General features: G+C 37.0%; 1 protein-coding gene across 1 annotated transcript in view; it reads left to right on the forward strand.

Annotated features, from left to right (window-relative positions):
• VEGFC (vascular endothelial growth factor C) overlaps positions 1-2643 on the forward strand; it is a 122532-nt gene extending 119889 nt beyond the window's left edge. The window contains exon 7 of the mRNA XM_023229387.2: positions 2142-2643. Within this exon, the coding sequence (XP_023085155.1) occupies positions 2142-2256 (115 nt within the window). The 3' untranslated portion in view covers positions 2257-2643. The remainder of the gene's footprint in view (positions 1-2141) is intronic.
• The last annotated feature ends 13428 nt before the right edge of the window (positions 2644-16071 follow it).

The raw sequence follows: 16071 nt of genomic DNA on the forward strand, positions 1-16071 counted from the left end.
TTCCAGCCCACCTCTTCTATGATACGACATTGTACTTTCCTAGTTGTATACTAAATTTTCAGAGCATTTGTTCTTAATCACTTTCACTCTTTTACATCCACTCTTTACATATGGGAAGATAATGTTCTTTTTAGCAAAAAAACCTCGTATTCCATTTATTTACTACTATCTTCACTAATGTTCATTATTGTTTTTCCATAGTATATAACAAGTTCATCGTTTTATTCTCAAGAGTTTTGTGTCTTTATTGTAATGTATGTTTTTGATGATTTTCCTCAACTAATATTTCAGCTACTGCATAAAAAGGCTTTAGTGAATCTAGCTATCTCATTGATTATATTTTTCTTCCCTATACTGCAAAGTACATTGTAAGTGTCATTTTATTTTGAGAAAGAACTATATTCCAATTTTACCTACATATTCCTACTGTAATAACCAAAAAGATATTTCAAAAATGTATATGCTAGTATTTTCAGAAGGATACAGACGCTCAGTCTTTTTAAGCCTTATTAAACTATGTTTTATATTGAATTCTTGAGTGAGTTTAGTATACATTGAAAAATCTGAAATTCCTATGTCTGCATACAGACTAACCAGCCGTCATACTTTTCTACAGAATTCTTATATGAACACAGACAATATTTCTATCATTGCATTTCTCCTAATAGTATACATTCTTTCAAAAAGGCTTTCTGTTTACTGCAACTCATCATATGTTCATTTTTCTAAGTGTGTAATTCCAGACTTTGTGATATAAATTGGAGCAAAAGAGAAAATATCGTATTTTGAAAATTTGTATTCTCCTCATTCTCTCTTAATATTTATTACAAAGTGCAGTGGGCAGAGTATATATTCTTTGGTTCATTGCCTTAATTAACAGCTTTTATGGATCATTAAGTATCATAACCCTTTTTAGTAGAGGAATACCAGTAGTCACAACTATGAATTCGCATTTGCAAAGTTTAAGAACTAGACATGCTTGCTTTTCTAGAGCCAAATAAATGAAATATCAAAACCAAATTATGTAGGGATTTTTGTAGCACACTTTTGATTTCCACCTCAGGTCATCTTGCACTTTTCCCTTTACACCTATTCCCACACATTAGGCTTGCTCATACTCCAAAAAGTTTTTCAAAAATAGCTCCAATTCTCACCAGGCATGTTGACTCACACCTGCAATCCTAGCACTTTGGGAGGCCAAGGCGGACAGATCACTTGAGGCCAGGAGTTTAAGACCAGCCCAGTAAACATGGCAAAACCCTGGCTCTACAAAAAATACAGAAACTTAGCCAGGCATGGCCACACACATCTGTAATCCCAGCTACTAAGGAGGCTGAGACACAAGAATGACTTGAGCCCAGCAGGCGGAGCTTGCAGTAAGCCGAGATCACACCACTGCACTCCAGCCTGGGCAACAGAATGAGACTCTATCTCAAAAAATGAGGTCTCAATTCACTGGAGCAATGGGGCAGGGGACAGATTGACCAGTTGGTAATTTGTCTTCTCTCTGCTACTAGAAACTGGAAGTCTAGGATAGGAGGAAGGGGACCCTCGCTGCTGAGTATTGTCCCTCTTACCTCCCTGCCCCAGAATGCCTCTGTTTCACCTGGAGCCCAGGTGGAAAGGAAGAGTTAGCCACCATCATGCAGCCAGCTGCCAAATAGAGACACAAGAGTGAGGGTGGGGCTGCTCACTGAGGACCACAGTTCTGCCAACATGGCTGGGTTTAATTGCCTGGAAGTCTGGGTCCCATACAAATCCCAGACTCATGTGAATTCAGCCATGCTTATGTGATCACAGTAAGTCAGCAGACCTTCGAAAGTTCACTTTCAAAATTTCTGTTTTATATTTCTTTCATCCATGATGCAAAGAGCACTTCAAAGGAACTAATGCTTACAATACCTCATCCTTCCTTCCATTTGTTATATCAGCAAGCAAGACTTTTATTTTAAGGCTTTTCCATTCCTCTGAAATGTTGTAATTCTAAACAGAAACAAACTTTTATAAATCTATGAATAATTTCATCATAAAATTAGTAATTTTGTTCTAGTCTGAAATATAAAAACACTGAAACACCTTGGTAGCATAATGAATCCATTGCCTTGATCTTTAACATAAGTGTGTTTTGTTTGTTCTCCTAGCTGTTACAGACGGCCATGTATGAACCGGCAGAAGCCTTGTGAGCCAGGATTTTCATATAGTGAAGAAGTGTGTCGTTGTGTCCCTTCATATTGGAAAAGACCACATATGAGCTAAGACTGTACTGTTTTCCAGTTCATCGATTTTCTATTATGGAAAACTGTTGCCACAGTAGAACTGTCTGTGAACAGAGAGACCCTTGTGGGTCCGTGCTAACAAAGACAAAAGTCTATGTTTCCTGAACCATGTGGATAACTTCACAGAAATGGACTGGAGCTCATCTGCAAAAGGCCTCTTGTAAAGACTGGTTTTCTACCAATGACCAAACAGCCAAGATTTTTCTCTTGTGATTTTTTTTTAAAGAATAACTATATAATTTATTTCCACTAAAAATATTGTTTCTGCATTCATTTTTATAGCAACAACAATTGGTAAAACTCACTGTGATCAATATTTTTATATCATTCAAAATATGTTTAAAATAAAATGAAAATTGTATTATAAGCTGCTAAGTTCAGTCCATTATCATCTTACATGATGAACAAAAACTGCTATCATGAAGACACTGATCTTTCTCTGCCCTTTTTTCTTCTCTAACCAGATATCACATATGCATTACTATGATAAAAAGTATGATCCTGTGAAAGAGAGTGTCAGAGGACAACAGAATGCTATTGCTTCATCGCTTATATGTTTAATGATTATGAACATTTTAGCACAGGATACTTTTGAATTTATAACCAAGTGAATCAATATGTAACATCTTGTAAGATAGACTGCTCAACATTGTGATTAAAAGTCGTTCAGTGCTCTGGGAACATTCAGAATCTTACCTTGGTAGAAAAGCCTGCAGTATACATTAAAATAGCTTTAAAATATTTTCACAAAAATAATCTTTTCCAAATATTTGATTTCTTCTGGCCAGCGAAAATACTTTCTGTGAGTGGAAGTGCTTCTATCCAATACATTTATATAAAACTAAAAATAATATTTAAATGGTCATGCATGTTTAAAAGGAAACATTTCAGCCATACAATTGAAGTGTTTGTTTCATTTTCAAAAAGGCATTACACTAAAATACCTATATTATATATATATATACACACATATTTTTTTTTTTTTTTTCTCTTGAGATAGTCTTGCTCTGTCGACCAGGCTAGAGTGCAGTGGCGTGATTTCAGCTCACTGCCCCCAACCTCTGCCTCCCGGATTCAAGTGATTCTCCTGCCTCACACTCCTGAGTCGCTGGGATTACAGGCATGTGCCTCCACACCCAGCTAATTTTTGTATTTTTAATACAGATGGGGTTTCACAATGTGGGCCAATCTGATAATGAACTCCTAACCTCAAGTGATCCACAGACCTCGGCCTCCCAAAGTGCTGGGATTACAGGTGTGAACCACCATGCCCAGCCTAAAATACCTTTTTCTAAAAGAAAGATTTTGTCTGCATAAATAAAACCAAATAAGTGGTTTGTTTGTTGACAGAGAATGATATACTGGTATGTCATAACTACTGTATAAAAATAATTAGTCCTAAAAAGAGAAAATATTCCTCATAAGCATGTAAAGATAGCACATTAATATAACTAAAACATTTTTGTTTTTTTTTGAGAAGGAGTCTCGCTCTGTTGCCCAGGCTGGAGTGCAGTGGTGCGATCTCAGTTCACTGCAAGCTCCGCCTCCTGGGTTCAAGCCATTCTCCCGCCTCAAGCCTCCAGAGTAGCTGGGACTACAGGCACCCACTAAAACATTTTTGACTGGTATAGGTGACAAATCAGTATGATACAAAATATCAGTATCTATATATTTTGCTACAAAATAATGTTTCCTTTCAAAATTTTTAATTAGGAAGTCAGTGCCCTGAAAATATACTGTTTTCAATACTAACTTTAAAAAATGGTTTTAATGCAATGGTTACTGAATTCCAGCTGTGTGCTCTGTACAGCATTATCATCTAGTTCATGAAGTAAAGTTTTTAATGTCCTGGAAAAGAAAAGGAAAGCAGTCTTCCAAAACACTCTCGTTTACAAAGTATAGACTATTTTTCTATTTTTTAGTAACAATGGCTCTGAAGCTTGTGAGCAGTCAGCATATACCTTGGACATTCTACATACTGGCTAAGGTCTAGAAAGTATTCAGACTTAAGAACAGTAAGAAAAGAAAAAATCGAAAAGTAAATTTGACAACGAGTGATTACAAAATGAAAATTGGGATCAAAATAACCTCTTTTCATCTTATAGGGAATCACTAGTATATAAAATCACTAGTATATAAAATCCCTAGTATATAAAATGCTCGTCCTCATCTTTGAAATTCAGCTAAGATTCATTTTTTCATCTTATTGGAGCCAAAAGGAATATAAATAAATATGTAGGCTGGGCCCGGTGGCTCAAGCCTGTAATCCCAGCACTTTGGGAGGCCGAGACGGGTGGATCACGAGGTCAGGAGATCGAGACCATCCTGGCTAACACGGTGAAACCCCGTCTCTACTAAAAAATACAAAAAACTAGCCGGACGAGGTGGCGGGCGCCTGTAGTCCCAGCCACTCGGGAGGCTGAGGCAGGAGAATGGCGTGAACCCGGGAGGCGGAGCTTGCAGTGAGCTGAGATCTGGCCACTGCACTTCAGCCCGGGCGACAGAGCGAGACTCCGTCTCAAAAAAGAAAAAAAATAAAAATAAAATAAATATGTAATCTATTACTGTTGATCTGGCCAGTCATTTTTAGATTTGATATATTTATTAATTTTTAAGCTAAATTAGAAATAAAATATATTCGAAGTTTCAGTAAACACCCTGAGGCCATGCAAAGAATAGTAGAACCTGATACAATGACTGTTACATGTTATCGGGTTTGAAAACCAACTAAACTGAGTGCTAAACGTTAGTTTTTTGGGGTAAACCAAAAAATGAAAACACTAAATCAGAAAGTAAAGCCTGAATCATGCCAAAAAAACTATTTAATCTTGTCCCTGGAGATGTAATAATTTTGACCAAAAGTGAGAGTATCATGAACAAAGATAACACGTTGCCAAACATAACTTGCAAATGATTTTATGTAAACCATAAGAATTCCTCTTCAACACATAATGAATGAGATGTTGTGTAGTCAGTGAAGAAAATGGACTGAAGATAAAGCTAAGCAATTAATTAGATTAACAAATGTGATGCAGCAAAAAAAGCTAAAAAATACAGTGAGAATGTTCATAAACTTTGCAGAAGAGTCCTGAGATGCCAATTCAGTCAACCTAAATGATAAGAAAACTCTGGAAGTTCACAGCCGTTATCACTTCGGAGCAGTTAATATATCCAAATCGTAGAAAGTTTATAAACAGAACTTTATGTCCAGAAACCTAATAGTGCATAGTTAGTTTAAAAGACTTGAGGAAAAAATGTTTTGGTGAACAGTTGTGTAAGATTTAGCATCCAGATTTTTGGGGGGAAAGCTTTTGACATTTACTAACTGCTTGACTGAAACAGATTCCTTTATTAGAATTTCTAAAAGTAACCTTTGTTCTTTATATTCACACCACTCAAAACAGAAGTTTGAGTGGCAAATACAAGACTGGGTTCAGTGGCATATCTAGAATGCACTTTAAAGAAAAGAGAAAGGGTCATGAACTTATCTCTATGCACTAGGCTTTCTCAAGGGATACCCTGCTTATGAAGGAATTTTACTCGATGGATGAGAGAGAAGAAGCAGACACAACAGGTGAGAGAGTTCATATTACAGCAATTCTTTCAGCATATGGCAAAGCTTACAAAACTCCTTACTTACATGCTGAAATTCCCGTGTTCATCTGTCTAAGAAGTGCTGGGACTAAGAGTATACACAGGTCTCTTGGCCCACACCCTTCTACAGTGCTATGCTGTCCCAAGATCTGAGTTTTCATTAGCAGGTTTTCCAAAGGATATTTTTTAGAGACTTTACCTTTTCAAATAAAAATGAGAGTAACATAAAAATAGTATTTCACTGTGCTACAGAAGAGCGAGCATGAATGTGTTTGATTTTTTTCTAGATGAATTCTAGAGAGTCCTGAATAAATCCATTATCATATTCTAAAAGTGTCTATCATATACCTAAACAACAATTTAAAGAAGTCAGTGACACATATCGTGTTTTAAAGTAGTTACTTATGAAAGAATTACTAATTTATCTGTTCATATGTTTGAATTGTTGGTATATATGGATATTTTTAAAGTGGAAAGTAACTATCTGCTAACTTCTGGAAGTGTGAGCCAGTTTCATACGATCTTTTCATTCCATACCTAACAACTCCTTGTCTAAAGAAGTATAGTGTAATAGAAGGAGCTCTGGATTGGGAATCCTAAACTAAGTTTTCAATCCTTACTTTTCTGTGTCCCTGGGCAAATCACCACCTCCCGAGTCTCAGCATGTTAATCTGTGAAGGAAAGAGTTGGATTAAAATTGTGCATGAAATCCTGGCTCTGAAGTTACAAAGTTTGTTCTAAACTACATACAAGCGAAAATCAAAACCAGAACATTTTAAGAACTCCAGACACATAGCATTCTTGAGATTACTGACCCCATTAAGAGGAAATATTTATCCTCTAAAAATGTTGCATGTAAGAAATTATAAATGAAAAACCTATCAGCCTTGTACTATAATTCTAATTCTACTTCTTAAATCCTCACACATTTCCATAGCTCAAAGCATCATTCTGATTTCTTCATATCAAAGGTGATCACGGATAGAGACTTTGAAAAATGTATTTTCAAACATCTTGAAAAAAATTAAACCATGCAACTCTCATAAGGAAGCAAAAATTAAGACTTTTTGTGCACGCCTTCCAAACCTCAATCAGATGTGCATATACTGTATTCAGTCCAGGCAAGGCCTTTGAAGCAAAAATCGATTTCTAATGTCGTTACCATCTGGCATTCTGATGACAGGATTTCATTAGGGATTGGGCCTTTGTCTCTGAGATTTGACATCTATATAATTGTAAATACAGAGGTCAAAATGTTGGATGCTACCCATAGACTCACCCACCAGAACTGATTATATATCAGACTTGATGAAACATGATGATGGCTGTTCACTCTAACAGCAATAACTGTTTGGATTAGATAGAAATGATGGCGAAACACTGTTAAAAACTTCTTTAAAATTAACTAAGTAATGAATGTCTGGCTAAGAAAGAATTGAAAATGTCTCAAACAAAAATACTTAATTTTACAAAGAAAATTTATAAATACTTTTAAAAGGAGAAAAAAGTTTTCAGGAATATTCAACACCATTGGACTTCATAGCAATATTTTTAATGTGCCATTAAAGTCATGTGGAATTTTTTTCATCATGTTAAGGCAGCTGTGCATCCTCTTAGCCTTTTTGAACATTCATTTTCTTATTTTCAAATATATATGGTTTATATAGCTCTGTTCAGTAATTTTTTTTTTAAGACAGAATCTCACTCTGTCACCCAGGCTGGAGTGCAGTCGTGTGATCTCAGCTCACTGAGCCTGCACTTCCAGGATTCAAGTGAGTCTCGTGCCTCAGCCTCCGAGTAGCTGGGATTACAGGCACTTGCCACCATGCCCAGCTAATTTTTATATTTTTAGTAGAGATGAATTTTCACCATGTTGGCCAGACTGGTCTCAAGGGATGCTGACCTCAAGTGATTCACCAGCCTTGGGTTCCCAAAGTGCTGGGATTACAGGCGTGAGCTACCATGCCTGGCCCATTAAATTTCTTTATTGGAAATATTGTTACACCTACAAAAAATGTAACTCTGTTCATTCAATTTTAAAAGGACCCCTTTTCTTTGATATTAGTGATATCTCTAAACACACACCATCCAGATGTCACAGAGCCCCTCCTAAACGTGTAACAAATGGCTTCTCACAAGCTCAGTTGTCCCTATCATATTGATGCAGGACAGGCAAGCCCCAAAATTGGGGCTCAGCCAGGGAGGGTTCTTGGCTTCATCCAGGAAAGAATTCAAGGACAAGCCAGTGGTGTGAGTCAGCAACTTTTATTGGAGCAGCAGCATACAGCAGCAGCAGAGGTACTTCTCCTTGTAGAGCAGGGCTACCCCATAGGCCTTGTGCCCAGAATAGCAGCCAAGATGCAGTACTACAATCATATTTATACTCACTTTTAATTATGTGCCAATTAAGGGGAAGTTTATATAGGAATTTCTAGGATGAGGGTGGTAACTTCTGAGGTTTCAGGTCACTGTGGTGGAAAGGGGTGCGAACTTCCAGGGTTGCCATAGCAATGGTAAACTGACATGGTACACTGGTGAGCATGTCTTAGAGGGAGGTGCTTCTTCCCTGGACCTGTTTTAGCTAGTCCTCCATTTGATCGAGTGTCTGAGCCCCACCTTCTACCTCAGTATCTGGGTGGGCAGTCATGATTAACAACTCACCTTCTAGGGCATGTAGGAAAGAGAACTCGTTTTCATCCATATCATGTGGTAGCTTATTCCCTGGGCCTCAGGGAATCTAGAGCTTCAATAATGGAGGGATATTGGAGGTTGCAGAGTTCACTTAAACAATCATCGGTCTCTTGTCTGCATCTGAGATAATTCGAGGAATTTGGGTTAGACCTAGAAGGGGTTTTCAGTAATTGTAGAGGTCAACCTCTCATTTTTACAAATAAAGTTATGTACAGTCCTGAACTTTTAAAATTCTTTCACCAAATTCATATGCCTTGATTCTCTCTTTTCTTATGAAAAAGTATTTTACCAAGGACTTTGCATCTGCATACAAACGGGGGAACAAACAGAGGTTTCCCTATTTGATGCAAATCCAAATGGAAATAGATGCAAATCCAGATATGCCTAGGTTTTTCAGAAGGTTGCATTTTCAACCACACTTTCCCTGGTAGAGCCTGGTAGAGTTTCCCTAACAGAATACCACAGGCTGGTGGCTTAAACAACAGAAATTTATGTTTTCACAGCTATGGAGGCCAGAAGTCCAAGATCAGGGTGCCATCCTGGCTGGTTTCTGGTGAAGCCTCTCTTCCTGGCTTCCAGATGGCCACCTTCTCACTATGTTCTCACATGGATTTTCTCTGTGCACATGGAGAGAGAAAGAGAGAGATCCAGTGTCTGCTCCTGTTCTTACAAGGGCACCAGTACTGTTGGATGAGGGCCCCGCCTTTATGAACTCGTTTAACCTTAGTTGCCTCCCTGAAGGTCTTATCTCAAAATACATTAGCGGTTAAGCTTGAACATATGGATTTGAGGGAGGGGACACAATTCAGTCCTTAGAAATCTTTATGCCCAAATTTTAATCAGCAAGAAAAAGTCGAATATGAATCAAACATTTTGAAGCCAATGAAAATATCCCAGGGCCTTAGCGTATCTGAGTAGTGTTGAGACCAGGGGATAAAAGAAAAGTAAACAAGAATTTTAAAATCTGGAGATGTGCAGAGAGAATAATTAGCTCAAGAATTATTCAAGTTATACTGAAAACTCCACCTGAGAGAGCTTGTTGAGAAACAGCTTTACTGAGCTTGAAGTAAAGATGATAAAATATCTGTATGCATGAACTGGATTTTGCTCCCAAGTCAGACTTAAAAATAGCTGCCTTGACAGTTTGTACATCAAGATGCCCCACACTGTAATGAGCTTATATTGAATTCTAAACAATTGTTTGATGCTTTCATTCATTACCAATATAGTAACCAAATTACCGGAAGGAACTCTGGTGATAACTGTGGCAATCTATAAATGGTTTTCCAAGCAGAAGATACAACTGATGTCCTCACTCAACACTGGGATTCTGTGAGAGACCAAGAATCACAGTCACAGTTGTTGATTTCAAAGGGCAATTAATTTCTTGGTTGCTGGCACAGTTATTTTAAAGGTTAGAAGAGTACCTGATTCATAATAAGCCCTCAGTATGTAATTTCTATAATCTTGTGTAGTTTCAAATGTGAAATTCTCTTTCTAAGCAGAATTATAGCATCCGGAAATTAAGCCTTAAAATTCTAAGAGGGAGGAAACTTGAGAAAATATTGGTATTCAGTCAAACGTCAAATTTTAGAATCTAAATTTATCACCACTGTGATTATATAAAACAATGTTGTAATGTGTTTTGGAATCAATCATACTTTTTGTTGCATCAGGTCATGAAACTTTGTGCTTCAAATATATTCTTTCTGACTTTTTTGTCCTTTAATATGTAAAACAGCACACAGAGACTGGAGGTTTGCTGTGAAAGATCAAGATTAATATTCCAAGAATGAGAGGCAGTTCTGACTTCAAAAAAAAGTTTTTGAAAAGAAAGAAACAAAAAAGAAATGAACATGAAAAAATTAAAAGTTCCTGAATATTAATGATAAGTTGAAAATAAACTTTTTATTCAAATTTCTACTTTATTAAGAATTTCTCATATTTCAGTAGGAATTTTTTTCTTTTTGAATAAAAAGCACTTTTTTCATAAATCTGATAAACTCAGTTTAAATCAGAACTTTTCAAACATTAACTGTGAGGGAAATGTTACTGCATTTTTTAAAGGCAGCATGATCTGGAAAATGTCACTGAACAATGCAAAATGTTCCTGTACTTCAAACTGAACAAAGGGGTAACACCGTGTCCTTAACATATAACTTGCTTGTAAAGTTATATGTAACTATTAAGCAGCTGTTGGAAAAAAATACTCTAACTCAGCAGTAGCTATGCTGGGAATCCTTACCACATTTCTAGCATATTTGAAGTTAATTTTTATTCTTTCTGTTGTCAGAGGAAAATAAATTTATAGAGACCCACTGAAATCCAGTGTAAGTTTCATAAAAGATGAACAACAGAAGGTTCAGTCAATGTGATTCAAAGCATAGTCTGTCAAAAAGGCGAAAGGTTAAAGTGTAGAATTGTGAGAGCTTAGAGGAGAGGTGACAGTAATTTAAAAATAAAGCTAGAAAAATATCCAGATAAAGAGTGTGTGCATACATAATTTCGAAACACTAAGAGACAACTTAAAAGTAAAACAGGACTGTATTATAATGTTCATAAAAAAATATAGACTATCCTCCATATTGTAAGTCCCAAGAAACCCTAAATATTATCCACAGGTTTCAGTTTTCAGGTGCTATTTTTATTTTACTATAACCATAGAATATTCCTCTATAAGGACTACTTCTGCACACATTTGGGAAATGAACTGGTCGTGAAATAAAACACTATCTTTATACATTTTGGTAAGGCAGTCACAACCTTGCAGACTATATTCAACATCTGAAGGTGAGCGGGCATCCACAATTGTAAGCAACTTTATGATTTTGGAAAAATACCTACAGATTGTGTTAGCAGTATTTTATTTCATTTCATTTCATTTCGTTTATTTTATTTTATTTTATTTTATTTTATTTTATTTTATTTTATTTTATTTTATTTTATTTTATTTTATTTTATTTTATTTTATTTATCTGTCCTCTAGTACTAGACATTGTTTTTTATTATTATACTTTAAGTTCTAGGGTACATGTGCATAACGTGCAGGTTTGTTACATATGTATACTTGTGCCATGTTGGTGTGCTGCACCCATCAACTCGTCAGCCCCCATCAACTCGTCATTTACATCAAGTATAACTCCCCATGTCGTCTGTCCCCCCACCCTCCTCCCCATAATAGGCCCCGGTGTGTGATGTTCCCCTTCCAGAGTCCAAGTGATCTCCTTGTTCAATTCCCACCTATGAGTGAGAACATGTGGTGTTTGGTTTTCTGTTCTTGTGATAGTTTGCTGAGAATGATGGTTTCCAGCTGCATCCATGTACCTGCAAAGGACACGAAGTCATCCTTTTTATGGCTGCATAGTATTCCATGGTGTACATGTGCCACATTTTCTTAATCCAGTCTGTCACTGATGGACATTTGGGTTGGTTCCAAGTCTTTGTTATTGTGAATAGTGCCACAATAAGCATACATGTGCATGTGTCTTTACAGCAGCATGATTTATAATCCTTTGGGTATATACCCAGTAATGGGATGGCTGGGTCAAATGGTATTTCTAGTTCTAGATCCTTGAGGAATCACCACACTGTCTTCCACAATGGTTGAACTCGTTTGCAGTCCCACCAACAGTGTAAAAGTGTTTCTATTTCTCCACATCCTCTCCAGCACCTATTGTTTCCTGACTTTTTGATGATTGCCATTCTAACTGGTGTGAGATGGTATCTCATTATGGTTTTGATTTGCATTTCTCTGATGGCCAGGGATGACCAGCATTTTTTCATGTGTCTGTTGACTTCATAAATGTCCTTTTTTGAGAAATGTCTGTTCATATCCTTTCCCCACTTTTTGATGGGGTTGTTTTTTTTTTTCTTGTAAATTTGTTTGAGTTCTTTGCAGGTTCTGGATATTAGCCCTTTGTCAGATGAGTAGATTGCAAAAATTTTCTCCCATTCTGTAGGTTGCCTGTTCACTCTGATGGTAGTTTCTTTTGTTGTGCAGAAGCTCTTTAGTTTAATTAGATCCCGTTTGTCAATTTTGGCTTTTGTTGCCATTGCTTTTGGTGTTTTAGACATGAAGTCGTTGCCCATGCCTATGTCCTGAATGGTATTGCCTAGGTTTTCTTCTAGGGTTTTTATGGTTTTAGGTCTAACTTTTAAGTCTCTAGTCCATCTTGAATTAATTTTCATATAAGGAGTAAGGAAAGGATCCAGTTTCAGCTTTTTACTTATGGCTAGCCAATTTTCCAAACACCATTTATTAAATAGGGAATCCTTTACCCATTTCTTGTTTTTGTCAGGTTGTCAAAGATCAGATGGCTGTAGATGTGTGGTATTATTTCTGAGGGCTCTGTTTTGTTCCATTGGTCTATATCTCTGTTTTGGTACCAGTACCATGCTGTTTTGGTTACTGTAGCCTTGTAGTATAGTTTGAAGTCAGGTAGCGTGATGCCTCCAGCTTTGTTCTTTTGGCTTAGGATTGTCTTGGCAATGTGGGGACTTTTTTGGTTCCATATGAACTTTAAAGCAGTTTTTTCCACTTCTGTGAAGAAAGTCATTGGTAGCTTGATGGGAATGGCATTGAATCTAGAAATTACCTTGGGCGGTATGGCCATTTTAACGATATTGATTCTTCCTATCCATGAGCATGGTGTGTTCTTCCATTTGTTTGTGTCCTCTTTTATTTCACTGAGCAGTGGTTTGTAGTTCTCCTTGAAGAAGTCCATTACATCCCTTGTAAGTTGGATTCCTAGGTATTTTATTCTCTTTGAAGCAATTGTGAATGGAAGTTCATTTATGATTTGGCTCTCTTTTTTCTGTTACTGGTGTATAAGAATGCTTGTGATTTTTGCACATTAATTTTGTATCCTGAGACTTTGCTGAAGTTGCTTATCAGCTTAAGGAGATTTTGGGCTGAGACGATGGGGTTTTCTAAATATACAAACATGTATCTGCAAACAGGGACAATTTGACTTCTTCTTTTCATAACTGAATACCTTTTATTTCTTTCTCTTGCCTGATTGCCCTAGCCAGAACTTCCAACACTATGTTGAATAGGAGTGGTGAGAGAGGGCATCCCTGTCTTGTGCCAGTTTTCAAAGGGAATGCTTCCAGTTTTTGCCCATTTAGTATATTATCTATGCGTTTGTCCTAAATAGCTCTTATTATTTTGAGATACATTCCATCAATACAAAATTTATTGAGAGTTTTAGCATAAAGGCTGTTGAATTTTGTCAAAGGCCTTTTCTGCATCTATTGAGATAATCATGTGGTTTTTTGTCTTTGGTTCTGTTTATATGCTGGATTATGTTTATTGATTTTTGTATGTTGAACCAGCCTTGCATCCCAGGGATGAAGCCCACTTGATCATGGTAGATAAACTTTTTGATGTGCTGCTGGATTCGGTTTATCAGTATTTTACTGAGGATTTTTGCATCGATGTTCATCAGGGATATTGGTCTAAAATTCTCTTTTTTTGTTTTGTCTCTGCCAGGCTTTGGTATCAGGATGATGTTGGCCTCATAAAATGAGTTAGGGAGGATTCCCTCTTTTTCTATTGATTGGAATAGTTTCAGAAGGAATGGTACCAGCTCCTCCTTGTACCTCCGGTAGAATTCGGCTGTGAATCCATCTGGTCCTGGACTTTTTTGGTTGGTAGGCTCTTAATTATTGCCTCAATTTCAGAACCTGCTATTGGTCTATTTAGGGATTCAACTTCTTTCTGGTTTAGTCTTGGGAGAGTGTAAGTGTCCCAGAAAATATCCATTTCTTCTAGGTTTTCTAGTTTATTTGCGTAGAGGTGTTTATAGTATTCTCTGATGGTAGTTTGTATTTCTGTGGGGTCAGTGGTGATATCCCATTTATCATTTTTTATTGCATCTATTTGATTCTTCTCTCTTTTCTTCTTTATCAGTCTTGCTCACAGTCTGTCAATTTTGTTGATCTTTTCAAAAAACAAGCTCCTGGATTCATTGATTTTTTGAAGGGATTTTTATGTCTCTAACTCCTTCAGTTCTGCTCTGATCTTAGTTATTTCTTGCCTTCTGCTGGCTTTTGAATGTGTTTGCTCTTACTTCTCTAGTTCTTTTAATTGTGATGTTAGGGTGTCAATTTTTGATCTTTCCTGCTTTCTCTTGTGGGTATTTAGTGCTGTAAATTTCCCTGTACACACCGCTTTAAATGTGTCTCAGAGATTCTGGTATGTTGTATCTTTGTTCTCATTGGTTTCAAAGAACATCTTTATTTCTGCCTTCATTTCGTTATGTACCCAGTAGTTATTCAGGAGCAGGTTGTTCAGTTTCCATGTAGTTGAGTGGTGTTGATTGATTTTCTTAGTCCTGAGTTCTAGTTTGATTGCCCTGTGGTCTGAGAGACAGCTTGTTATGATTTCTGTTCTTTCACATTTGCTGAGGAGTGCTTTACTTCCAACTATGTGGTCAATTTTGGTATAAGTACGACGTGGTGCTGAGAAGAATGTATATTCTGTTGATTTGGGGTGGAGAGTTCTGTAAATGTCTATTAGGCCCACTTGGTGCAGAGTTGAGTTCAATTCCTGGATATCCTTGTTAACTTTCTGTCTTGTTCATCTGTCTATTGTTGACAGTGGGGTGTTGAAGTATCCCATTATTATTGTATGGGAATCTAAGTTACTTTGTAAGTCTCTAAGGACTTGCTTTATGAATCTGGGTGCTCCTGTATTGGGCACGTAAATATTTAGGATAGTTAGCTCTTCCTGTTGAATTGATCCCTTTATCATTATGTAATGGCCTTCTTTGTCTCTTTTGATCTTTGATGGTTTAAAGTCTGTTTTATCAGAGACTAGGATTGTAACCCCTGCTTTTTTTTGTTCTCCATTTGCTTGGTAGGTCTTCCTCCATCCCTTTATTTATTATGTGTGTCTCTGCATGTGAGATGTGTCTCCTGAAAACGACAAACTGATGGGTCTTGAATTTTTATCCAATTTGCCAGTCTGTGTCTTTTAATTGGACCATTTAGTCCATTTACATTTAAGGTTAACATTGTTGTGTGTGGACTTGATCCTGTCATTGTGATATTAGCTGGTTATTTTGCTAGTTAGTTGATGCAGTTTCTTCTTAGCATCGATGGTCTTTACATTTTGGCATGTTTTTGCAATGGCTGGTACCGGTTGTTCCTTTCCATGTTTAGTGCTTCCTTCAGGCTCTCTTGTAGGGCAGGCCTGGTGGTGACAAAATCTCTGAGCATTTGCTTGTCTTTAAAGGATTTTACTTCACCTTCACTGATGAAACTTAGTTTGGCTGAATATGAAATTCTGGGTTTAAAATTGTTTTCTTTAAGAATGTTGAATATTGGCCCCCACTCTCTTCTGGCTTGGAGAGTTTCTGCCGAGAGATCTGCTGTTACTCTGATGGGCTTCCCTTTGTGGGTAACCCGACCTTTCTCTCTGGCTGCCCTTAACATTCTTTCCTTCATTTCAGGTTTGGAGAATCTGACAATTATGCGTCTTGGAGTTGCTCTTCTCAAGGAGTATCTT

Source organism: Piliocolobus tephrosceles, chromosome 3, assembly GCF_002776525.5.
Source record: "Piliocolobus tephrosceles isolate RC106 chromosome 3, ASM277652v3, whole genome shotgun sequence".
NCBI lineage: Eukaryota > Metazoa > Chordata > Mammalia > Primates > Cercopithecidae > Piliocolobus > Piliocolobus tephrosceles.